The sequence below is a fragment of the Panthera tigris genome, chromosome A3 (genome assembly GCF_018350195.1).
Source record: "Panthera tigris isolate Pti1 chromosome A3, P.tigris_Pti1_mat1.1, whole genome shotgun sequence".
Lineage (NCBI taxonomy): Eukaryota > Metazoa > Chordata > Mammalia > Carnivora > Felidae > Panthera > Panthera tigris.
The window spans coordinates 95,342,547-95,368,154 of NC_056662.1; the positions used below are offsets into that span (position 1 = coordinate 95,342,547).

At 35.2% G+C, this 25,608-nt stretch overlaps 1 protein-coding gene across 10 annotated transcripts in view; it reads left to right on the forward strand.

Annotated features, from left to right (window-relative positions):
* The window catches only part of CTNNA2 (catenin alpha 2), a 1,097,491-nt gene that overhangs the window by 1,059,616 nt on the left and 12,267 nt on the right, over positions 1-25,608 (forward strand). For 6 of the 10 annotated variants that reach the window (XM_042981836.1, XM_042981834.1, XM_042981835.1 and 3 more), the window contains one exon: positions 6,980-7,123. The exons of 2 other annotated variants lie outside the window; for them this stretch is intronic. In XM_042981836.1, coding sequence (XP_042837770.1) covers positions 6,980-7,123 — 144 coding nt within the window. Of the gene's footprint in view, positions 1-6,388; positions 7,124-25,608 lie in introns of those variants that run through there. 2 more of the 10 variants (XR_006215835.1, XM_042981840.1) reach the window with 2 other exon arrangements.

Sequence of the window (25,608 nt, forward strand, 5' to 3'; positions counted from 1 at the left end):
TTCTTTGCCATTTAAATCTCTCCTTTCCAAATTTAAATCTCTCTCAATTGGGTTGTGGAGAGAAGCTTGACAAGGTGAGAAAATATAATTTGTGATGCTGGTAGGATTTGAATTGTTAAAGAAAAATATTAGAGAATAAGGGGTCAATTACAGTCCTTATTGCCTGTTTCACATCATTAAAAAAATTGGACTCAAAATCAACATGAATGTTCATGGTAATAAATGAAAACCATTAATACACTACTAGAAACTGATAATGGCCAAATCAATCCTACCTGACTATTGCATATAACCAAAGATACATATGTGCATGTGCACAAACATGCACATACAACAAATACACATGATTTGATATTTACTCTATTATCCTCAAATAAGCAGTAATCAGGAACTGAACAAGTGGTTGACAACTGTGACACATCTGATCCAAGAAAATTTAGGTAAAAGAAAATGTGGGAATTATTTGTACAGTGCTATATGTATTATATCTTTTAAAATATATATTTTATACACTTATATTACATATATTTAAAATATATTTTTAAAATGTGATTTGTTGAGATGAGAATTGCATTTTATTTGAAAAGTTCTATATTTCCTCTATAAAAATAGTGTTAGTATTTTATAATGATACGAAGCAGTCATTGGAATTAGCATTGTACCTACTTATGTAACCTTGTACTTTAAGCAACACTTTTTTGGGGAAAGAGTTTTTTATATATATATTCTGATTCTGTTTATTGTCAATTCTTGATCTCCACTGATCAGAGTGTAGTAGTAATGGAAACAAATCTAAATTGCTATTTCAATTTGGATTTGAAATACATTTCTCTGCTTCACTTGAACAAAAGGGTATGTGTTCAGGAAATTAACTGCAGTTACAAAGAATTTTCTCCAGATTTTTCAGAGGGTAGGCCATTAAGTATTTGGGCTTAACAGACTTTCCTGAACTATGCAACAGTAGGAGAGGCCATATCTAGAGACAGTAAGATTAAAACAAACTTTAGATTATAAATCTGGATGGAAAGATGGTGGAAATACTCTGTAACACTAAGAAAATTAAACAAGTACTTATCATTGGCAGAATGGCCATAGTTCTTTGCATATACTTTACTACTAAGATGGGTTGCTGAATAATTCAATCTTTCTCTGAAAAACCTACCCTTCTCAATCTGTTATGACAGTAAAACTATAACCATTTTTAAGTTTTGATTCCTGCATTAAGTCTTCCTCTGTTACATTTATATCAGTGTACATGGCCATTGATTTTGTACAACCTAAATTATGCAAACCTTCAGAGAAAAATAACCCTTAAGTGATTTTTCAGTGCAGATTCTTTCTCCCAGTGTTATAAAGGTGACATTTGACAAACTCAAGGTATTACATGTGGAAGAAATGGGAAATGAGGAATGTTATAAGTAAAAATTTCCTTGGGTGCCAGGCATCATAACAAGTTTTGAGTCTAGTATACCACACCTGTATAGGTGTCTCCCTGAATTTAAATAGTCTTTGTGCAAAGGAGGATGGTGTATTGCTCTGTTAAAGAAGCTCTTTAGTTACATACTTAGTGACAGTGGCCCTAAACCTATCAATTTGATCAATTCTATGCATTGAAAAAAATCAGTTTTTTCACTGATGAAATTAAACTGATTTGTTTTATGCATAGAAACAGACTTTATATTCTAATGCTCTCATTTTAAAGTGAGAAAACAGACTCTCCTGTGGCAAAATTGGAACACGAACCAAGCAAATAACTCTTTACCACAGCTGGAAGCATGGGTTGACCTAACTTGGATCTACTCAATGGATTAATTTGAGTGCATCACCTGAACCTGTACTCTGAGGCATTTATACTTTGGTCTGAGGGCATTCATTATTGCTCGTCAGAGGAGAAGTGGCTAGTGGCTTTAAGAAGAATGTCTCTGCCTCAGAAATGTCAGTGCCATTACTTGTCATTCAGTCAGTGAACTTCCATTTCTTTAGGTTTTAAAGCTATTCAAGTTTTGAAAGCCTCTAATCAAAAAGAAGGCAAGTGATCCACACCTTAATCTATTCGCAGTTAATGTTTTGGATCTCAGTTCATATTCAGAGCATTATTTGGCAGCCAACGACTAGCAATATTTTGTGAAAACTTGGAAATTAGACATATGGCAGGTACCTGGATGAGGGACATTAATTTTGCATCTTTTGATATCTGTGAGACACAGGCAAACCTATTTAAGCCGTGCTGGTTTATAACATTTTCCCATGAGACCTATTCTAATTTTGAGATGCTAGTTGTTATCATTGATTTCATTGTTAGATGTTGTTTATTAATATATTTTAAATAATGTCTAGTGTCTTAGGAGCTGTCTCCTCATTTTTAACTAGTTGTCAATATGTGAGAACAAATCCAGAAAATATCTGTTCCCTTAAGTTGAACCAAGTTATTATGGGAAGCTACAGTGTGGGGTAGAATACCTTTATGTTTGAAATAGTATCTGTAATTTAGTGTATGCTTTCTGGGTTTCCTGTGTACACTTGGATATGTCAGCTCTAGTCAAGAAATACATTATTTTGAATTAGTTACCTAAATCCATTGTGATGTTTTTGTTTTTTTCTTATTCCTACTTGGATATACCTCAAGAATTCCTGGATACTGAGGCAGTTGGAAGAAAAAGAAGCTAAAATGTGAATAAATTGATACAAGAATATACACATAAATAGAAGATAAATATTAAAATCATACACTAGATATTATCTCGGGATCTTACTGATTTTGCACCATTTTCAATTACCTCAGATGACTCAAACTAAAGCAAATTAAGAGACTCTATAGATAAACTGAGACAAGATTTTATGTTTGGTATTGGATGTGATGAAATTTTTTGACAACCATATTTTTCTAGAAAAAGGTTAGTGTTTCTGTATGTTGTTCCTAAGTTCTAATGACAAACCAACAATCCGAGCTTCAATGAGTTGTATTTCCTTTTCACATAGTACATTTTCTGATTCGTTGAACAACATTTCTATGGTGCTCCAACTAAAAAGGCACAGTGTTAAATATCTGTAGGGTGAGGATATTCAAAGTCCTTTCTCTCTAATAGCAAATAATTTCCATGAAAAAGGATAAGGTTTTCTGTCCATTGTGCTTTTGTTAGATTGTGTAATCCATTGGGTTTTCTTTTTTCCATTTAGTTTCTCATCTTACTGTTTAGCATTCTCAGCAAGAATAGCAGGGTGTCTGTTGATGGCTATCTCTGTGTATTCACTGTTGTTCTTGGTTTACTATATTCTAGAAATAAAAGCATGTTTAACTTACTATCTTCTGCATTCTGTCCCTACAGATTTTGTCAAATGCTTTCTCCAGCTTAATTTAAATGATTTATAAAATATAGCTTTTATCACAGCCCTTAGGAGAGAAATATGTGCCATGTTATGGCCCATGTATCTTACAAATAGGAAAGACTTCTGGATGGGCAGTGTGTAGTTTTCTTAGTTTAGATTTCTTTTACTGCTTCGGAACATATTGTCTTACTCTATCTTCAACAGTCATTTTCTTTCTGGGCAATAAATATATTTCAAATATTTCATCCTAATCCAATTTTCTTGAAGGCAAGCTTACTTAATTTGGACTGTAATCTTTTCTTTCATCATCAATACTACATCTTACATTATTGCTTTTCTCTGAATACCTTCATCTGTGCAGATGCCTTGCTGATAATGAACTTGAGTGGAACTCTGACTAGATCTTCTGTCAAATCTGCACAATCTGTATCTTGACCTCTTTCATCCATTTCCTTTTGCAAATCTATTTCTCAACTGAGAGAAGTTCCTGGAGAAGTTCCAGGCAGCATCATCTTCTAAGAACCATATACTCTTTTAAGCCCAAGGCTATGTATGTGAGACACTATCATAAAACAAACTCAGAACAGAATCTCTTTATCTAGGAACTCCTGATTAAAATCCATTGCTATCAAAATTGTTTAGATTCTCTATAGCTGAGATATTTCTCTTTAATAATAATATTTTGGTCAGATTGCATGCCAACTGCCTGATCATGTCTTACACAATGAATTACTTTATAAAGACACCTTTTGATTATTCTTTTGGAGTACACAAATTATCCCACCTGACTTTTCTTGATCTTTTGCACTAAGTTACACAAATAGGCCTTTTTTCAACAGACGAAACCAATCCTACGTCTCTTTGATCAGAATAAAATTATAACCATGACTTCAGTAATGGAGTTTCTTGACTCAAATCTTACAATCATTTCATATCTTGTCTTGAAAGGCTAACTCATCCATTTATGTGATGTCATAGAGAGTATGCATCAAATCCATAATTGTAGTGACAGTGTTCATAAACAATGTCAAGTGGCTAAATCCTAAGAAGAATTGGAAATTATCTGATCCTGGCATTGCATTCTGTGTCAAAGAAAGTTCATTTTGGTTTTTCTTAAACTAATCTCATAACTAAAGACATTATTGCAATCAATCATACTAAATCACCTAAAAAAGTCAGCACAGTTCACCACTCTGCATCCTTTTGATGCAGCCTAGTTTTGCATTGGGTTCCTGAAGTCATGCTCCATTTCCAAATAAGCAATAGATAATAAGAAACATCAACAAATTATAAGTCTAACTTGTTTTCTTTCAATAGTTAAAAAGTGTTTAACTCCATTTTTATTCTGATGTATTAACATTGGCAGATATATACCTTTTTTGTTGTGTAGTAATATTGTTAAGGTGTTTCTTGGAAGAATGAACAATTGCAATCAGTAATCTTATAATAACGACCTTTAAATTTTGTATGAAAGGTGAGATGACACAAATAAGCTTCTAATACATAATAATCATTTTTGAAACTGAAAAATAAAGATAAATGAATAGCACGTTCCCTATAATGGGAAAATCAGGAGATGCCTAATTTCTAAACAAATGGGATCATCATAAAGCATAAAAAAGCAAGGATAAGCCAACTAGTCAATGATCCAATGAGTAAAAATAGGAAGAAAAGAAAACTTCATAGGGCCATTAATTGTGAAAACTCACACAATAAAGCTGTTGAATATAGAAGCTGAATTTAGATTTAGAATTACTGAAAATAGAAATACAATAATACAAGAAGGAAAACAAGCAGGATATCACTGCTTTCTCTAATAAGTACAGAAAACATCAAATACTAGAAAAATTCCATTTTTTCATTAATGCCAGATATTTTTTTCTATTGTATTTAATTTTCTGAAGAAATTATTTAAATGCCTCTAACATTTATTTCGAAGTAAAATATGGGAGTAATGTTGCCAAATCCATTATCAGTTTGAATTTAGTAGCATCTATGTTTCAAAATGCTCCCTAATCTACCAGTTTTGCTTAATTAAAAAAAATATGTTTATTTTTGAGACAGAGAGAGACAGAGCATGAATGGGGGAGGGTCACAGAGAGAGGGAGACACAGAATCTGAAGCAGGCTCCAGGCTCTGAGCTGTCAGCACAGAGCCCAACGCGGGGCTCGAACTCACGGACCGTGATATCATGACCTAAGCCGAAGTCGGATGCCCAACCGACTGAGCCACCCAGGTGCCCCTGCTTAATTTTTAAATTGTGATCATTAATACACTTACATATTTCGTGATCTAGAAATGGCAGGATTAAAAATGGAATTATATTGGCTTAAAACATAAGAAAAAATTTTTAATCATGAATATTGGTTATCTACACACAGAAACATGCTTTGGGCTTTACCCATTTATGATGCCATGAACTGTAAACTATAATTTTGAATCTTTTACTAAAATATTTTCTGTGGGAATAGTGAGTTTCACTTTTCATATATTGCACTGGGCAAATGAAGATCTGGCTTCCATGTGGATGGTTTCAGAACCTACCTGCTCTTTGAAACTACTCCTTCCTTTTGTCATATTACCCACTCAACAACTTTGAGTAGTTCATAGTTTTTTTAACTTCTAAATCTCCATTTAAAATAAAAATTCCTTAATGTTCTCCACATTATTCTCCCATAGTGCCTAATTTACCACCACCCCCCCACCCCCACCCCCGCAAAGGACTCAGATGTTAAACAAAGCGATAACAATATGACTATACCTTTAGTGCATGTGACACACATTTGGTCAGTTAACATCACTGGGTAACTTAAATTTGACCTCTGAGAGTGGTAGTGCAGGGACCTTATGGTTATGGAAATCTTCCCATTCGATTTTTCTCCAGTTTTGAAGGTGGGCTTTATTTACCCCCTTTACATATATACATATATATGTTATATTCACTACACAGAGAAAAACTGGTCAAAATTGTCAGTAATATTTCATGCAGAAGGTAAAATCTTAAGAAGTAGAAATAGGCATTGGTTATTGGCTTATCTTTTAAAATGTGCCTGTCACACAGCCCCTCCTTGGGTACAAAAAGGAAGAGTAAAAAGAATTGCAGTTGTAGCAACAATGAATTCATTAGTTCTTCAGTGATTCCAATGAGAGAGGTAAGTATCCTTTTAGTATCATGTACTGGCTGCACATGCAGAGGCCAAGGGCTTAATGAAGGTCACACAGCAGGGCAATGGAACTTCCAAGAAAGACATCTGAGATTCCCCACATACTGTTCCAAGCTTTAAGAGCTGTAGCCCTTGCTTTCTCTCTTGGTGATCTTCAATGCTTTAAATAGGGGATTCATCCCCTTTGAACCCACAACGATTGTCCCCTACAATGCCTGACAAGGCAGGGTGCTTCTTCATCCTCCTTCTCCAAAATGGTCCGTTTATCTGTTCAAGAGAGCCAATGAGGAATTCATATGGCTGGGCTGCTTAATATCACAGATGCCCATCCATATCTCTTTCAGCACCTAATTCCTTCATATGCCTCTTTCTCCCAATGACCCCCTCCCTCTTCCACTTCCCCAATCCCTTCCCAATAGGGTACGTTTTTTTTTTTTTTCTCTTGCTCTCTCTCTCACTCACTCTTTTCTGTATCTCTCGGAAATCAGACAGGAGTTCAGAGCACTTTCACTACCTTTTATGAGGTAGATTGTGATGTCATAGATGGGGGCAGGGCTAGTCAACTTTCTACCCACCTCCCAACCTGTGCTGAGGGAGCTCCGATCGGGAGTGGAAGCAGTGATTCCTCCATGGTGAGTAACTTTGCTTTCTAATGTAATCTGTTTCATTGTAAACATTAATTTTGAAAGCAGGTGGATGGGGTTTCAAAGAAGTAAACATACGACCACTCAAGTCTTCTTTACTTACTATTTGGGTAAATGATCTATTTATTTATTCTTTGGGCAAAGGATCTATTTATTTATTCTTTGTATGAGTCAAGAATTACATAGCACAAATACATTCTTCAAGCATGATCTAAACTTGAGAAGGAAAAATGGTATTTCATTCCTTTATTTCTTAGTCTTTCTTCCCATTGGGAGTGAAAGTCATTGCATATGTGGAATGAACCCATTCTGTAGTCCTTTGGTGAGCTTTAAGGAAGGCTAGTTAAGAGTGTGTATTCTTCTTTGTTTGAAAGATTACAGGGTCATAAAACATCCTTAATTGATGTTGGCCCAGAGAATCAGTCTGCTCTTCTAAAATTATGGGGTAAAATTGTGAAGAAACTGATACATAAAGAATTAATGAACTTGGTTTTGATGTAAACAAATGAAAACTTTCTAATGCAAAGACTAAAATATTTATGAAAACAAAGGAGTCCCCACTCTTGCAAGATTAAGAGTGAAGCCATTTCAAGGCGTTACTACCAAATTTGCTACCTTTTTTTGTTGATGTTGCATGTCGTAACACTGATGCTGTTTTGTAAGTTCTCTTCATAGTTAGGAGCTGTGAAATGTCACTGTTCTTTGTTTCATTTGGGTTTCTATATGCTGATTAATTCTTTTGTATGCCTTAGTATTTAGAAAGAAAACTGGAGTGAGCATTTTTCCTCCACTTTCCTTATTCTCTCCTGAGTACTTATTAAAACTGTCAAGATACCAGCTTTTATATAAAAGGGCAAAATAAGTTCATGGAGGTGGTTAAATCTTTAAGGGATGCTGAAAAGCATCGGGGTGGGTGTTTTTAAAACAGTTTGGACCATTAGAATGTGAGGCTTTTTCATGGGGTGGGATAAAAGCTTCTTTGTGTGGATCATGGGTATTAGGAAATGTATTAAGAGGGTATCATTCATTTTTTTTTTTCAAATTATACATCCCTAGTTAACTATGTGTGGATATTGGTGTTGGAAAATTGGAGGCAGTTTGAAAGGTGGAGTCCTTTCTCAGCATTAGCTTTTCTGTTATGCCAAGACCCTCTCTCCCTCCTGCCCTGCCAAATTATGCATTCCTTACAGCTCAAATGCACTAAGGTTAATACTGTTTTTTTCATTACCTGGGGAAGAGTAGCATGGCAACTTCTCAAGTGATTTTCCCACCTACGCTTTCTAACTTAAAGAAGTCACTGTAATAGTAGGGATTTCAGGCACAATAAGGAAAAATGGAGCCATAACTAGCAAATAGGAATACTTAGCTGATAATTAACTACAGTCAACTTAATACTGCAATGTGGGTAACAATGCCAAAGTCTTATATGTTGGGTGATCCCTCTCAAGTCTTTGGCCTACCTTCCTTTAAAACTGCTAATCCCCTCAAACCCAGGTAGGAGGAAACCTTCGGTGCCAGAAAAATATAATGTCTAATCATAGCTCAAGTGTTTAATGTCTTTTATCAACCCCTCATACAGCTGCCAGGTAAGAAATGCTCATATTTTACAAACCCTTGGAATATAATCATCTTTAAACTTCGTGAGTTAAGAACAGTTGTGTTGTGCACTTGTGCAAATTCAGAGAGTCTATCATGGAATGCATTATGCATGCACTTGTTTATCTTCATGTGCATGTTTCATTTATAGTGTTCATTATTTTTAAAATCCATTTGTATGTATCAAAACTCTAATTTAAAAATACTACTGTATATTGTGCTATAAACAAAACAATGAAGTGTAACAGTAATTGCATTAATTTAGGGTCTCAACACTGGCGTCATAGTTCCATTTCTGTCATTGACTAATTAGGTGACTGCAAGAAAATTACATAGATCATTTAGGTCTCCATTTTCTCATTGTAAAATGATGATAGGTCATCTATGGGATATATCTTAAAGTATCCCTGCTCTAAAACTGTATGGTTTTATAATATATTTTTCAAGAAATTGCTTACAGGAAAAAGACTGATTCATTGATGAGACATTGTTTTTGTAGGAGACATATAATTGTATAGACCAAAAAGAAAATTTCAGTCCAAAGTTGGTCTTAGAATGTACCCTATATTTGATGGAATGTTACCAAGTGGGCCCCATTCTTTTAAATGGACAATATCAAACCTGTGACGTTAGCTATGTGTTGGTTTGGAAGACTGATTTGTTTTTCTAACTCCATAATTTTGTTGTTCTGATTATTTGAGATAAAAAAAATCCTTATCTACTATGTAATGGACAGATTTAGGTATCATTGGGACTATAAAATTAAAAAAAATACTTCTGCAGTATTGTGGGAATTCCTTTGTAGTGTTGGGAAGGGTTGATGAGTAGGGAATTGGTGGGTACTAATGTGTTATGGGGGATAAAAGACATGTGGGGCCTGGCTTCTGCTCTTGAGGAATGTGCAACCTTTTTGGGTGTCCAGATACGTGCCAAGTGTCAACTTAGAGGTGAAGACAGAACATGTCTAAGAACTAAGATATATCCCTGTGGTGTTGGGTAGACTGGATTGCACTGGGAAATTTTTGTGAGAAGCTGAGGGCTTCAAGTCATTTGGAACACAATGGTTTAGATTTGTGTTGTTGCACGTAAGGAGGGCAGGGAAGCATTTCAGGTTGACAAGACCATGGAATTGTAAATCTTGCAGAGTAGGTCTTGTGTTTAGATATGGCAAGTATCAAAGCCATGTATCAAAATGTTTGCCTATAGTCCAGCCCCACACTTTTCCTGAGCCCCTTTTCCCTTAATCATATGCTGACTTTACAATATATGACACACCTGTTTAGAAGAATTTAGGAGGCTGGAAGTGAGTGAAGTGCAAAGATTATTTATTAAGATATAATTAGGCAGCCATTGTGTCAGTTACACAAAAGGTCACATCATTACTCACAGCCACAACGGAGGAAGAGAACTAAATAAAAGGGAGGAATTAGGTACAGGTGACTCTAGCACTGAGGCATTCTGATTTTCTGACAAAAGTGGAAAAGGATTATCATTTTAGATAAAGGGATTATATTACCATTGAATCATTTAGAAATGTCAGATGGCCATGAGGAAATGCCCACTAGCTGGAGAATCCATGTAAGCAGGACAATTTTCCAAAGCAAACAGAAGGTTCTCTGTGTACTGAGCAGGAATTATGTCAGACTGCTCTCAGACAGCCAGTGTTGAGCAGGTTTAAACACTAAAACTGCACATTGTTATGTAAGCCTCCTTCCCCAATGCACTTGGAAAGAGGTTATTCATTTGGGCATGATGTGCCAAATTGACAAGAGAAGCACACTTATGTTTGAAAACTTCTCTGCTGCTGTAGATTCATAGGTGGCTTTCAGTGTATACTTAGCATCACTTAGCAGTTTGTTGTATTTCTTGCCATCTAAGTTCCTACTTTGACCTTTTTAATAGACTGGAATTCCATGAGTAGAATTGCTTTATCACCTATCCCAGATTCTAAGGATTTAGTTTGTATCATCCAGTAAAATGTTTCTTAATTTCCTATCATGACATAAAAATTAATTTCTAGAATATACCATCTCAGAAAATACCTTTCAAAGGTGAAATTAGTGTATATGGGAAGGATGAAGTAGTGTGATCAAACTCTGGGTTCTCTTAGAAATAATTTTTCCCAAAAAAGTTCAAGTAGGACTTAGGTAAAATTTAAACAATATAAAGTATTAAAGGAATTTAGAGATATAAGAATTATTTTTGTCTCAAAAGAATAATTGCAAAGATGGCAACTGTTCCCCTGACCTCGTAGTATCTCTAGAGGTGGTTCTAGTATCAGATTATAATTCAACAAATGTTTATTGGGTAAATGATATGTGCTATTTACTGACCTGTGTATGAATATGGAATTAGCATGGAAAACAGACCTATAAACAGTAACTACAATAGATTATTATAATCACTCTAACAGAAATACATACAAAGTGATACAGGCATTCGGAAGAGAAGGGGGAAGAGGAAACTTCATAAAGGGGGTAATATGTTTCTGAACCTTGATGTATAAGTAGATAGTTTTCCAGGTAGAAGAGGAGAGATAGGATTAGCTCAGAAGAGAAATATAATGCCTATAGTTTTTGAGGTATAGATGTATTCTGTGCTAACTGGACCTGAAAATGTCAGAGTTGGATGGAAAGATGAAGAAAAGTAAAAAATGGAGTTAGAGGTTGGGCTACATTGGTAAGGGGCACTGAAGAGTCTACTCCTGAAATCATTGCACTATATGCTAACTAATTTGGATGTAAATTTTAAAAAATAAAAAATAAAACAAGTGAATGAAAAAAAAAGAAGTTGGGGAAAAAGTGGGGTCTGGATGCCAAAGAAATTTTTCTGACCCATTCGGATTTTAATGAGTGTTTCTCAAAGTGAACAAAAGATCATCTGCATGCCAAACCCAGCAAATGGTGGGAAGAGACTGCTAAAATCCAGCCTAAGATACAGACCTGTTGAATTAGAATCAGATTGTAGGGAGTAGGCTCTTAGAATCTATAACTACTCCATCCTACCCCAAGTTTCAGAATCTCTACAAGGCAACAAAACTTAATCATTATGTTTCTGTGTTCTTGTAAAAAGTTTCATAAAAAAGAAACAAAATATTAAGATTAAATATTAGGGAAAATAGGATCTAAAGACAATATAAGAATATTCTTGGGAAAATTGGCTTAAATTTTGATTAAGCATGAAAAACTTTCTAAGAATGGTGATTATTAAGTGTAAAGAATTGCCAAGTGATGCTATTATATCTCCTTGAAGGAAAGGCATAATACTATAAACATTTAAGACTATAAAAATTACATCTTTCATTTTCATGCTCCAATACAAAGAGTTAAAGAAGTCCAGAACTAAGTTCTACAATGGTCCAGAGCAATATTTATTTCTGGGTGGTATTTTTTGGTAGAGCTATTTAGCTACTTTTACATTTTGATTAGGGGAGCTTCACTGAAAGAGAAATGTATAAATAAGCATTAACATCGTGACTGAAAAAATTAAGCATTCATGCTAATACAGAGCCTAATCTATATGACCTATGTTGAAAAATATTATCTAACTACATGTTTGAATCAACAGTTGTTTGCAAGGGCTTTTTTTTTTCTTCTATTTTTTCTTCATGAATAACAGCTATTATCTTATACCCATCAGTCTGTGTAAAAGTTACACAAGTGTTCAAAGATGCAAGAAAAAGAAAGGCACTAAAGAGGTATTTTACGTTTGGCCAAGACATGAGGATGAACCCTGGTCTGGAAGGAGGTGGCCCTCAGATCACAGCAAGGAGAGTATGTTCTGGATTTAACCTGCTTTGCACACAGGTCTCCTGTTTCAGATTGCCAGAATCTTTTGTAGGCTTTTGAGAACTTGTTTAGCGGTCAAGAGGTGATAGGGAACTTTGGTTTTCTCCATATTCACCTCTGTGCAGACAATTGCAGTAACCACTGTGACAGAGATGGTGATGCTATCACGTACTAGAAGCAGTCGACTGGTAGAGTGCCAGTACCTGCCATTAATTGAGCAAATTGATTTTGGCATGTTTACCTAAAGAACTTTAAAAAAAAACCTTACAGGTTTTTTTGTTTGTTGTTGTTGTTGTTGTTGTTGTTGTTTTAACTAAGGATATGTAGCTCTGTTACTGGCTTTATCACACCAATCCAGGCAAACATAATCTTGAGTGGTTCTTAGAAGATGTGCCAGGAAAAATTATTTACGTGAATAAGGCCTAGCATTTTACCTGAATAAAAGCCAAGCAGAGAACAGTAACAGCTACATGGTTTTGATGTCTGGTACCTAAAAAATAAGTTATAGAGTACACCACGCTCTCTTAAGGTAGATGTTAAAATTACAAGCAAGGTGTTATTGTTAGTTGTGAATTTGGAAACCGACTCTGTCTTTTACAATTTGGGTGCTACTGGGCAACATTCCTAATCTGAGCTTTTGCTTTTGCTTTATAAATTGGAATAGTAATACAGTTAGAAGGACAGTAGGACAATTGTATGTAGTTAATAACATGATTATACTAGCTAAGATGCAGTGAGGGCTCAGTATTTCCAGGCACTGTGCTAAGTATTTTAAATGCACTATGCAATGTGTTTTAACAGTTACCTTGTGGAGGAAACATTGTCCTCCCCATTAAAAATATTAGGAAAATGAGGTTCAGAGAATCGAAGTAACTTCCTGGAAGTCACAAAGTTAGTGACTGACATACTGTGGTGCTTCTATTTTTTTTAATGTTTATTTATTTATTTATACATTTTTTAATGTTTAATTTTGAGAGAGAGAAACAGAGCATGAGCAGGGAAGGTGCAGAGAGAAAGGGAGACACAGAATCTGAAACAGACTCCAGGCTCTGAGCTGTCAGCACAGAGCCGGATGCAGGCCCAAACTCATGGACCATGAGATCATGACCTGAGCCAAAGTCAGATTCTTAACATACTGAGCCATCCAGGTGCTGCTATGACATACCATGATTTTCCTAAGAAGTCTTCCTTGACATTCTCTCACAGCATGATGTGTTGTTTTCTTTCATTCCTAGTAGGGCACTGCAATGTAAGAACTTATTTAACTATATGTCTTCTAACTACTCTGTGAGCTCCATAAGGGTAGGAAATGTGTCTGAGTGTTAAATTTTTCCGTTTGTTGCATAATAAGCATATAAATGTGTGCTTAATACATTAGCTTACTATTTTTTTCTAGTTTAATTAATTCCTTTGTCATTTTAAAATTTTTTCTAGTATATTATGTAGACTTTTTAAAGATTATGGTATAGAAATATACAGAATTTCTTTCAAAATAGCTGAATTAGTCAAATTAGTAATTTATTTCAAAAAGGAATTTAAAAGGGGCCACAGTGACAGAGTTGGTTTCATTTGCTTTCCCACATGAAGGTTATGATACATTAAAATGTTAATTACATCTAGATGTGAAATATTGTCCTTTAATTAACTATCCTAAATTATTAATTCCCAATAATAGTATTAACATTTTAAACAAAACCTTTCACATAATTTAATTAGATATAGATTCAGCTCCATATGCTAAAACATCCAAATACAGTTATTTTTCTATCACATAGAGTAAGTCTATATGTATGTAGTTCAGGGCCTACATAATGAACTCAGAATCATCAGACACCCAGAGTCCTTCTGATTTATGGTCCCCTCTACTTAGTGTGGGCCTCTATTCTCAAGTTCATCTTTTTTTTTTTTTTAACATTTATTTATTACTGAGAGACAGAGAGACACAGAGTGTGAGCAGGGGAGGGGTAGAGAGAGGAGGAGACACAACCTGAAGCAGGCTCCAGGCTCTGAGCTGTCAGCACAGAGCCTGACGAAGGGCTCGAACTCATAAACTGCGAGATCATGACCTGAGCTGAAGTCGGTCACCCAACCAACTGAGCTGCACAGGCACCCCTCTCAAGTTCACCTTTTGATCCAAAGTGACTGCTCGTGTTCCCTCTTTCCGTTTTCCATAGGGAGAAGAAGTGACAGGGTGAAATAATGTGCTTCCTAGCTGTTGGCACTCTTTAAATTAAAGGGATATCCTAGGCACATCTATTCTCCTACCCCAACAATTTCTGTTTACAACATACGAGGAGTCTGAAAAATCAGGAGCGATATGCATGGAGTAGCAGTTCTTGCCCATGTATACCCTCCACTAAATAGAACACAAGTATAATTCTGACTTCTAGTAGTTGCTTTGTGACCTTGGGCAAGTGGTTTGATTTCACTGAGCTCCATTTTTCTTAGCTGCAAAGTGAAAATATTAGTATCTACTTTATTGTGTTATTAGAATTGAATTGTTAATATGTGGCACACACTTAGCACAGCGTACAGAATAGACAAGTGCTAAATAAATGGGTAGCTAATTTTATTTTTCCTTATCTTGTTTCTTCTAAAAGATGATAGTCTTTTTGATGACATAAGTGCCTTTTGTTTTATTTCACCATGTCTACTCCAATTAAGCCATTGGATGTGTAGTAGTGAACAACCAGCCAAGGTCTGTCATAGAGGAATCACTTACAGAGAGGTGATAATGGACAACGCAGAAGAGAATGACCTCAACAGAGAAATGAAGTAGTGATTCTCAAGTTACAATCTGTAGAGGAATCACATGGGTAGCAAATAAATTTCTGCTGAGAATTCTGGGTTCTGGCTCCACTGTTCTGAAACCACATCTGAGATGTTTTTGATGCAGAGAACTTATGGATCACACTTAGGGGAAAAAATTGGTCTAGAAAGTACAGGGAAGAGAGTCTTATACACTGTGGTGAAAGCTTCCCAGTATTGGAAGTCAGTTTGGACCCTTTCCTGGAAAGCCTTTTGGCTTGCTCCATTAGGCTATTTTAGTCTACCCTAGCTTGGATAATTCCTACTTGTAGGGGGCTTGTTGTGGTTGTCCATTGTAGGGTATTTATTAACATCTCTGGCATCTCCTCAATAGATGCTTATAGCAACTTTCCTTGCCCAGTAGTGACAAAGGTCTCCAGACATTGCCAAATGTATCCTATAGGGTACAGGGGCAAAATTGCCCCTGAATACCTATAGTTCTGGTCAATCTTGACCTTTTACCTATAATATACATATTATTTGAAATGGAGCTTTTTTATTTCTTCCTTCTGTAAGGGTGGAAGATGACAGATAAAATGGTTCCAGACTCATATGCCAAATGCCCATCCCCCACATGGCAGCAGGGTTTGGATATGCACTTTCCTAGAGGCAAGACTCCTGAGAACCCATCACAGTCCTTAGGCCATAGCCTTCATATACCTTTTAAAGGTCTCCATCCACCTCTCTTCTTGTCTACCCCAAATATTTTCCTGTCTTAGAGACATAGGCATTACTACTCTCAAAGGCAATTAAGGATTTTGGTGAGAATGTTGCTTGAAAGAAAGTTTTAAACAGGTAAAATTTCTTCAGTTTCTTGCGTTTTATAGACAAGGTTATTGAGGTTAAAATAATTCAACTGTTTTTATAGCACTTTTTAAAAAAAAATCCTTTTCATATATCATTATATATTTAGCCATCCTTTGTATATTGTCTAATCCTTATATAACAAACAACTACATTGTTTTATATATGAAAAAAGCTAAGCAATAGTTTATTTTTTTCCTTAACAAAATAATATTAAGAAGTACATCAGGCCAATGGTCTCTTTGAAATTCAAATTACTTATGCAGTTGTTTTTGAGATAATATTAGCAGTGAATAATTCTGGAAATGCTGAAATTAATGGGTGAGCCCTTGAAACCAAGCAAGTTGTAGGCAGAAATTGATTGTTTCATAGCTAAGCATTAATTTCTTTAAAAGAAGTTTAGAGAGTTCTAACAGGTGGTGACTCCAGATATAACAGAGATCACTCTTTCTTTCAAAGATGTAGCCATAGTACATTTGAAGAATTTGCCTAGGCATTTTTAGTATATCGGGTAAAGAGATAATGAGGTAGCCTTTACATCTTATAATAAATACGGAGGTGATTTAACTTTGTCAAAGTCTAGATTCACAGGGACTCCAAGATAGGGATTGTGCCTTGAGCAAGCTTTCATCTTAATATTGAGTATGATTTTTAGTAGGGGCAAGATACTGTATCATACTCTCTCTAACCCTTTAATGTTTATCTTTGTTCACTGGTTGAAAGTTGTCATTTTCATGAAAGTTCGTGGAGTCCTTTTTTTTTTTTTTTCCAAAGAAGTTTTCCAATTTCATAGATTTGATGCTTTCTTTCAAAGGAACTACTAATATTTTTCTATGATTTTTTGGCAACACTGTTATGCATTTCCAGTCTTTTGAGGATACTTTGTCCTTTAATCTGTGGTTTTGAAAGTTTTTTTACATAGTTCAACCTTTTGCAAGGAAACCTACAATATGTTGTCCATGCATAGAGTCTCTTTGTTAACCAAAGAAATATTATTTTCAGGTTTAGATTGAAGAGAACCCTCTGGTGCTTTTGCTGCATTTCCCCTAAAGTACAGTCACTCCAGGAGAAACAGATGATAAGGTTCTAAACCAGGCCAAACCCTGGCAGGCACATGTAAGGGGAGGCATCCTGGCTTCTCAGGGGAACTACCTTAAATGCCCTTTATTCTTATTTTATTCAAAAGCAGTTGGAGCTGCAGTAGATTCCTAAATACCCTGTAAATAGAAGTCACACACTTGTATTACTGGTAACTGTCTTATTAGCTACCAAGTTAAGCCTCAGTTCCCTCATCTGTTGAATAATAAGGATAAAGTAATACTTTATTTTTGTGTATGTGTGAGGATTAAGTGGTACAACATATGGGAAAATTCTAATTGGTTGGGATGCTCAATATGTTTTGAATATGGAAAAAATCCAGAGTATATTAACCCAATAAAGGAAAGCATTAATCAACTTTGATCACAGGCTGGTCTTATACGTCAATTTGAGAGGCATCCTGATCTAAGAATGCATCTCAATCAACTGACTAAACACTGGGATATGTGTACCAAATTCCAGTATGGCTTATGTAGAGCTAGCATCTGTGGAGGGCATACCAGTAAAGAGCCAGAAAGTACTTTTTTATATTTATCCAGAAGTTTAGCTTCAGAAATAAGACCTTTACATTCATACAAAGCCTTTGAAGACAAAGCAGCAAATAAGTAACTAGTTATATGTAAATGTAACCAAATTTGAGCTGGAATCACTAAGGACAGCTCTATGAATGAGTTGGCAGTTCCTACTGCAAGAATGGTTTACCTTTGTTTTTGGTTGACCTATATCTTTTTTTGGACTGCACTCCACAGCCAGTTTTGAAATCCCAAACAGAAGCTTCCTGTGTTTTATTTCTTTTGAGAATCTTATTTCCTGACTATTCACCATAAGTGGGAAAAATGAGATTGTAACTAACTAGGCTGTCCCACCCATACTTTAGCCCTAGCAATGTCCACTGCGGGGTGGAAGAAGAAAGCTTACCTCCTTTTGAAAGTACCTTGTTCTTGTCTTGCTTGGCCTTATGGTGCTCTCACACTACCCTGGGCATTCATTGGGATATCCTTATCTGTGCAGAGTTCATTAGGCCTAAGTTGTACACGTGATCCAATAAATGATGATAAAGACTCTAAAAGGATTCCCCAAAGGTATGTACAAGTTATGTAATAATACTTTACAGTGACATTTTAAAAATTTAGGAAAGAGTTTTAAGTTTACTTTCTCACTTGGACCTCAATGGCTGGTGAAAGTGGATCAGTATTATTAACCCCATTTTACAGCTGAAAGTTACTATAGTGTCTAAAACTTTCACAGTCAGTAGCTGATACAAGCAAGGTTAGAGCCAGGTTTCTCTGATGGGCAGTCTTATGCTTTATTCAGGGTAAAGATGTTGCTGGTCCTAGTAGTTGAACTAGTCATTTAACAAGAGATCTAGGAAATAGTCTGTGGCAGATGATATAGATGATGGTAACAACCAATACATATTGGGTTCTTAAAATTTATGTCAGTCAGCCTGACGTCATATCATGGTGTCCATTATATAGTAGAGTAAAAGCTAAGTTGTTGAAATTTTGAATAAAGGTTTTTAATGATATGTGAATAAATAGCAAATGCTATCTATGGTAGCTAGAGAAAAGAAGAATTATAGCTGACATATTTTTAAGTTTGTTTATTCATTTTTTGAGAGAGAAAGCAGAGGAGGGGCAGAGAGAGAGAGGATCCCAAGCAGGTTCTGCACTTTCAGCACGGAGCCCAATGTGGGGCTGGAACTCATAAACCATGAGATTGTGTCCTGAGCCAAAATAAAGAGTCGTTTGCTCAACTACTGAGCCACCCAGGCACCCCAAATTCTAGGTTGTATTTAATCAAGTTGTTTTTGAACATGTAGATGACTTTAATTGCAGGCAAGAAACTGAGTAGTAGATGATATCTCTGCTTCTTACCTTGCTCATATCTCATGTGAATCATGATTGCAAGATTGAACGTTAGTGTGACTTTTTTTTCCCCTTTGTGGCTTAGGAAAATTCACCTCATTACTGCTTGGTCATGTGACTCATACTTGTGAAAATTTGGAAGAATACATCTAACTCATGCTTAGCCCTAGATAAATGGCACCAATAGCTAGGAATAGAGTTCAGAGCAGCAAAGCACTATGGTAGATTTGCCTGGTCAAAGAAGACTGGATATTATTTGTCACATGGACTGAACCCCATTTTTACCAGATATGAATTTTTTGAACTCAAGTTCACACAAAAAAATCCGTATTTTTTTTTTCATATGTAAAGAATGGATGGTGGTATCTACCTTATATTTCTTTCAAAAATTTGGGATCATGTGTTAAGACACCAGCACTATACCTAGCAAACACAACTCATGCCTCACAGATGCTGGTACTATTAATGAGGGAAATGATCTTTAATAATGAAAACTCAGTACTTTATACATAGAAAGCAATAAACACAAAGATTTAAATTGTGGATGTTTTCTGAGCAAAGGATGATGCTAACTGTACCCATGAAGCACAGTAAGAGGAAGAGGTCATAAGATTTGTGGAGCAGTTTGGCTAACATTTATTTTCTCTATTATGTGGCTAAATTCCACTCTCCTGCCACTATCATTAATTGAGTACTCTTCCATGGAAGAATGAATAGGTAGAAGCATGGAGAGTTGGGCACTATGCTAGACATTGATCCCAAGTTTGTCTTTGGACAAGCTTTGTCATCTCTTATTTCCTCATCCAAAAATTTGCAATTTTCAATAATATGTAGCAAATATTTATGGAATACCAATTTTCCAGACAGTTGTAGGTGTTCAGGATATAGCAGGGAATGGGGAAAAGTAAACCCAGAAGAAAACATTTGTTTGACTTGGTGATGACTGTATGAAAAAAATAATAAAACAAGGCAAGAATAGCAAATTAGGGAGGTAGGGTGGGAATGGAGTCATAATGTGAAAAAGGAAGGTTTTCAGTAAGATGTTGGTATTGCACTGAAGATCTGATGGGGATGAGGGACCAAGCCTTACAGTTTCTGTGGGAACAGCATTCTAGGCAGAGGCAGTAATAAGCACAAAGTTCTTAAAGTATAGGCAAGACATGTTTACAGCTTTTGATTTTACTCATACTGAGATGGGAGACTACGGGACAATGTTAAACAGAAAAATGACATTATTTGAGGTCATTTAATAGGATGAATACGGCTTTTGTTTAAGAATAGACTAAAGAAGGTAAAAAGGGATGAGGAGCAAGGAAATTAGAGGAAGATAGTACAACAATCCAGGAAGAGATTTTGATGACTGGGCCAATGTAGTAACAGTAGAGAAGGTGAGGTCGAACAATGGGTATAGTTCAAAAACTGTTGACAAGATATAATGGCAGATTGGAGGCTAGGTCTGAGAGAACAAGATGTATAACACAAAATTCTGGGTTTTTAACCTAAACAGTTGGAAAACTGTGTTGCCAATGACTATAGGAGGAGCAGGTTTTAGGGAGAGGTGGGGTTAATCATAGAACCTTTCTATCTCTGGAATGTTGGGAAGAGTCAATAAGATCAGCTTAGAATCTTCTTTGTTAAAGTAACAAGTCTTGCAAGAACCTGAAGTAGTATCTAGGTGGAAGTTAAAGACTCAATGGTTACAACTAATTGAGTTGTGCTCTGAACTAAAGATAGGAAACCTCCACCTGAATCTGTGACAGGCTACACTATGAGTGCTTGGAAATTACTCGAATACGTGAGAAAATTGGTAATGGGTTACATCTCACAATGGGAAAAGAAGTGACCAGGAAGAAAGCAAAAGATTTGGAGGGTATTATTCTATGTCTACTCAACAAATGTTTTAAAGTAGGCAGAAAAATGTATTCAATTATATAAAAAAAAAAAGGCTATGTATTAACTGCTCTAATTTAAAATGCGGTTAATTAAAATTACTGGTTTTACTATGCAATATACTGAAGACCTCTTATGAATCCTTGAATAGTGATATCCATTTCTTCTTGTTGTAATTCTCATTTCTCTAATGAAAGAAGAGTTAATTTTAGGTTAATACAGTGAATTATTTTACCCAGTTACATATGTGTCTAAAAGTTTTCTGCATTATATTTAAGATACCGTTCTTTATGAATTATGAGGACAATTTATGATAATGACGGAGAAATGATATTAATATGCTACTCTTACAGCATAGCCTTTTATAGGGGGAGGGGTTTAGATGGCCCATCATGTATATAGTGTGTTTAATCTGTTTTCTCAAACATTTATTTCAATTGATGTATAGTCAACACACAAAGTTATATGAGTTTCAGGTGTACAACTTAGTGATTGGAGAACTCTGTTACACTATGCTTACAAGGATAGCCACCATCTGTCATCATACAAAAATGGTATTACAATACGATCGACTATATTTCCTATGCTGTACCTTTCAGCCCCATGACTCACTTATTCCATAACTAGAAACCTGTACCTCCCACTCTCTTTCATCCATTTTTCCCATTCCCCTCCCAGTCCTTCCCTCAGGCAACTTCCAGGTTTTTCTCTGTATTTATGGGTCTATTCCTGCTTTATTTGTTTGTTCATTTGTTTGGGTTTTCAGAGTCCACATATGAGTGAAATTATATTGTATTTGTCCTTATCCAACTTATTTCACTTAACCTAATACTCTCCAGGTCCATGCATGTTGTTGCAAGTGGCAAAATCTCATTCATTGTTATGGCTGAATAATATTCCATTGTATGTATCATACCACATCTTCATCCATCCATGGGTTGCTTCATATCTTACTTCTACCGTAGATAATGCTATGATAAACCTATGGGTGCATATATCTTTTTGAATTACTGGTTTAGTTTTGGGGGGCTGATAAATGCCCTGTAGTGGAATTACTAGGTCATGTAGTATTTCTATTTTTAATTTTTTGAGGAGTCTCCATACTGTTTTATGTATTGGCTGCACTGATTTACATTTCTACCAACAGTGCATGAAGGTTCCCTTTTCTCCACATCCTTGCCAATATTTACTTCTTGTCACTTTGCTATTCTGACATGTGTAAGCTAATGCCTCATTGTTGTTTTGATTGGCATTTCCCTGATAATAAGTGACACTGAGCGTCTTTTCATATCTGTTGGCCATCTGTAGGTCTTATATGGAAAAATGTCTATTTAGATCCTCTGTTCATTTTTAAGTCAAATTGTTTTTTTGTTTTTTGTTTTTTTGGTGTGGAGTTGTGTAAGTACTATATCTGATAAGGTGTTCATATTGGAAATATATATTTGCAAATAACTTCTCTCATTCAGTAGGTTGCCTTTTTTTTATAGTTTGCTGTGCAAAAGCTTTCTATTTTGGTATAGTCTCAATAGTTTATTTTTGCCTTTTTGTTGTTGTTGTTGTTTGTTTGTTTTTGCCTGAGGAGACATAGCTAGAAAAATGTTGCTAAGGCCATGTCAAAGAGCTTACTGCCTATGCTTTCTTCCAGGACTTTGTGTATGGTGTAGGAAAGTGGTCCAGTTTCCTTCTTCTGTGTATAGCTGTCCATTTCTCCCAGTACCATTTATTGAAGAGATTGTCTTTTCTCCAATATATTCCCTAACATGTTCTCGCCCTCTTTGTCATTAATTGACCATATAACTGTGGATTTATTTCTGGACTCTGTTTTTCTTCCACTGATCTGTTTTTGTGCCAGTACCATACTGTTTTGATTACTACAGCTTTGTAGTATACTTTGAAGTCTTGGATTGTGACACCTCCAGCTTTGTCCGTTCTCAAGATTGCTTTGGCGGTTCAGGGTCTTTTGTAGTTCCATACAAATTTTAGGATCCCTTGTTCTAGTTCTGTGAAAAATGCTGTTGGTACTTTGATAAGTATTACATTGACTCTGTAGATTTGAGTAGTAGGGACATTTTAGCAATATTCTTCTGATACATGAGCATGATATATCTTTACACCTGTATGTGCCATCTTCTATTTCTTTCATTAATGTTTTATAGTTTTCAGTATACAGGTCTTTTACTTCCTTGGTTAAGTTAATTTCTAGTTATATTCTTTTTGGTACAATTGTAAAAGGAAAGATTTTCTTAATTCTCTTTCTGCTACTCTGTTATTAGCGTATAGAAATGCAACAGATTATTATAAATGACTTTTGTACCCTGTGACCTTGCTGAAATAATTTATTCTAATAATTTTTTGGTGAAATCTAGTGTTTTCTACATTTAATATTATCTCCTATATAAATAGTGACAGTTTCACTTCCTTACCAATTTGGATGGCTTTTATTTTTGTTGTCTAATAGCTGTGGCTAGAACTTGGAGTAGTATGTTGAATAAAAATGGCAAGATTTGACACCCTTGTTGTTTTCCTGACAGTAGATGAAAAGCTCTTAGTTTTTCACCATTGAGTATGATGTTAGGTGTGAGTTTGTCATGTATGACCTTTATTATGTTCAGAAATGTTTCCACTAAACCTACTTACTTTGTTGAGAGTTTTTATTATGAATGAATGTTGAATTTTGTCAAACACTTTTTCTGCATCTATTGAGATTATTTAATTTTTATTCTTTGTTTTGTTAGTGTGATGTATCATGCTGATCTATGGATATTAAACTATCCTTGCACTGCCAGCATAAATCCAATTCATTGTGGTGAATGATACTTGTAATGTATTGGTAAATGTAATTTACTAACACTTTGTTGAGGATTTTTGGATCTATGGTCATCAGGCTGTAGTTTTTTGTTGTTTTGTTTTATAGTGTCTTTGGTTTTGGTGCCATAATTCTGGCCTTGCAGAATGAATTTGGAAGCTTTCTTCCCTATCCTATTTTTTTAGAATAGTTTGAGGAGAATAGGTATTAACATTTTACTTTAAATTTTTGGCGGAATTCACCTGTGAAACCATCTGGTCCTGGACTTCTGTTCTTTGGGAGTTTTTTGACTGTTAATACAATCTCATTACTGTTCAGATTACCTACTTCCTCTTGGCTCAGTTTTGGAAAATTATGTTTCTAGGAATTTATCCATTTCTTCTAATGTTTTGTAGCTGTCTTATACAATCATTTTATTTCTGTGGTGTTGGTGGTTAATTCTCTTTCTTAATGAGCCTTTCTAATGGTTAATCAATTCTGTTTATCTTTTCAAAAAACAACTTTTGATTTCATTGATTTTTTTCTTTGGTTATTTAGTCTCTATTTCACTTATTTCTGGGTTCTGATCTTTATTTCCCTCTGTATACTAACTTTGTACTTTTATTCTGCTTTTTCTAGTTCCTGCAGGTATAAGATTATTTAAGATTGCTCCTGTTTCTTGAGGTAGTCCTAGATTGTATAAATTTACTCTTACAATGGCTTTTGCTGTGTCCCAGTGATTTTTGGACTGTTTTAATTTTTCTCCATTTTTAAATTTCATTATTAATATCTTTGTCAGTATGTTGACTGTTAGTGATGTTTAGCCTCCAAAGGTTTGTGTTTTTTCCATGTAATTGATTTCTAGTTTCATACCATTGTAGTTGGCTAAGATGCAGGATATGATTCCTGTCTTTTTGAATTTATTGAGACTTGCTTTAGGGAATAATAGGTTATATAACCTGGAGAATAGTTTTTGGATGGAATGTTCTGTACACATTTATTAAATTAAGCTGGTGCAGTGTGTTATTCAAAGACACTGTTTCCCTCTTGACTTTCTGCCTGGATGATCTATCCATTGATATAAGTGGGCTGTTTAAATTCCTTATTATTCTATTACTGTCCATTTCTCCCTTTATATCTGTTAATATTTGCCTTATATATTTAGGTGCTCCAATGTTGGTTGCATAGATATTTGTAGTCTCTTGTAGAGACTTTTTCCTTCTCTTTATTTAAATTCTATGTGTGTCTTTAGGTCTGAAGTCAGTGTCTCTAGGCAACATACAGATGAGTACTATTATTTTTTTTTTGTACATTCCATCACCTTATGTCTTTTGGACAATTTAGTCCACTTACATTTATTTTTTTAATGTTTGTTTATTTTGAGACAGAGAGAGAGAGAGAAACTATCAGTCTAGGGCCCAGTGCTGGACTCGAACTCACAAAATGTGAGATCATGACCTGATCCCAAGCCAAGAATTGGACACTTAACTTCATGAGCCACCCAGGTGCCCATAGACCATTTACATTTAATTATTGATAGGTTTCTACTTATTGCCATTTTGTTCACTGTTTTTGAAGTTCTATATTCCTTTCTTTCCTTCCTAGAATTTCTCTAGTTTTATGCTTGACTATTTTTTGTGTATTATAGGCTTTTACCATGAGGTTAATATAGAACATATGAACTATATAGTGGCCCATATTAAGTTGATAGTCACTCCAGTTCAAACACATTCTAAAAAAAAAAAACCTGTTTTGAGTCCCCCTTCCATATTGTCATATTCTACATCTTTTTGTGAATCGCCTTAACTCATTTTTTTAGATATAATTGAGTTTACT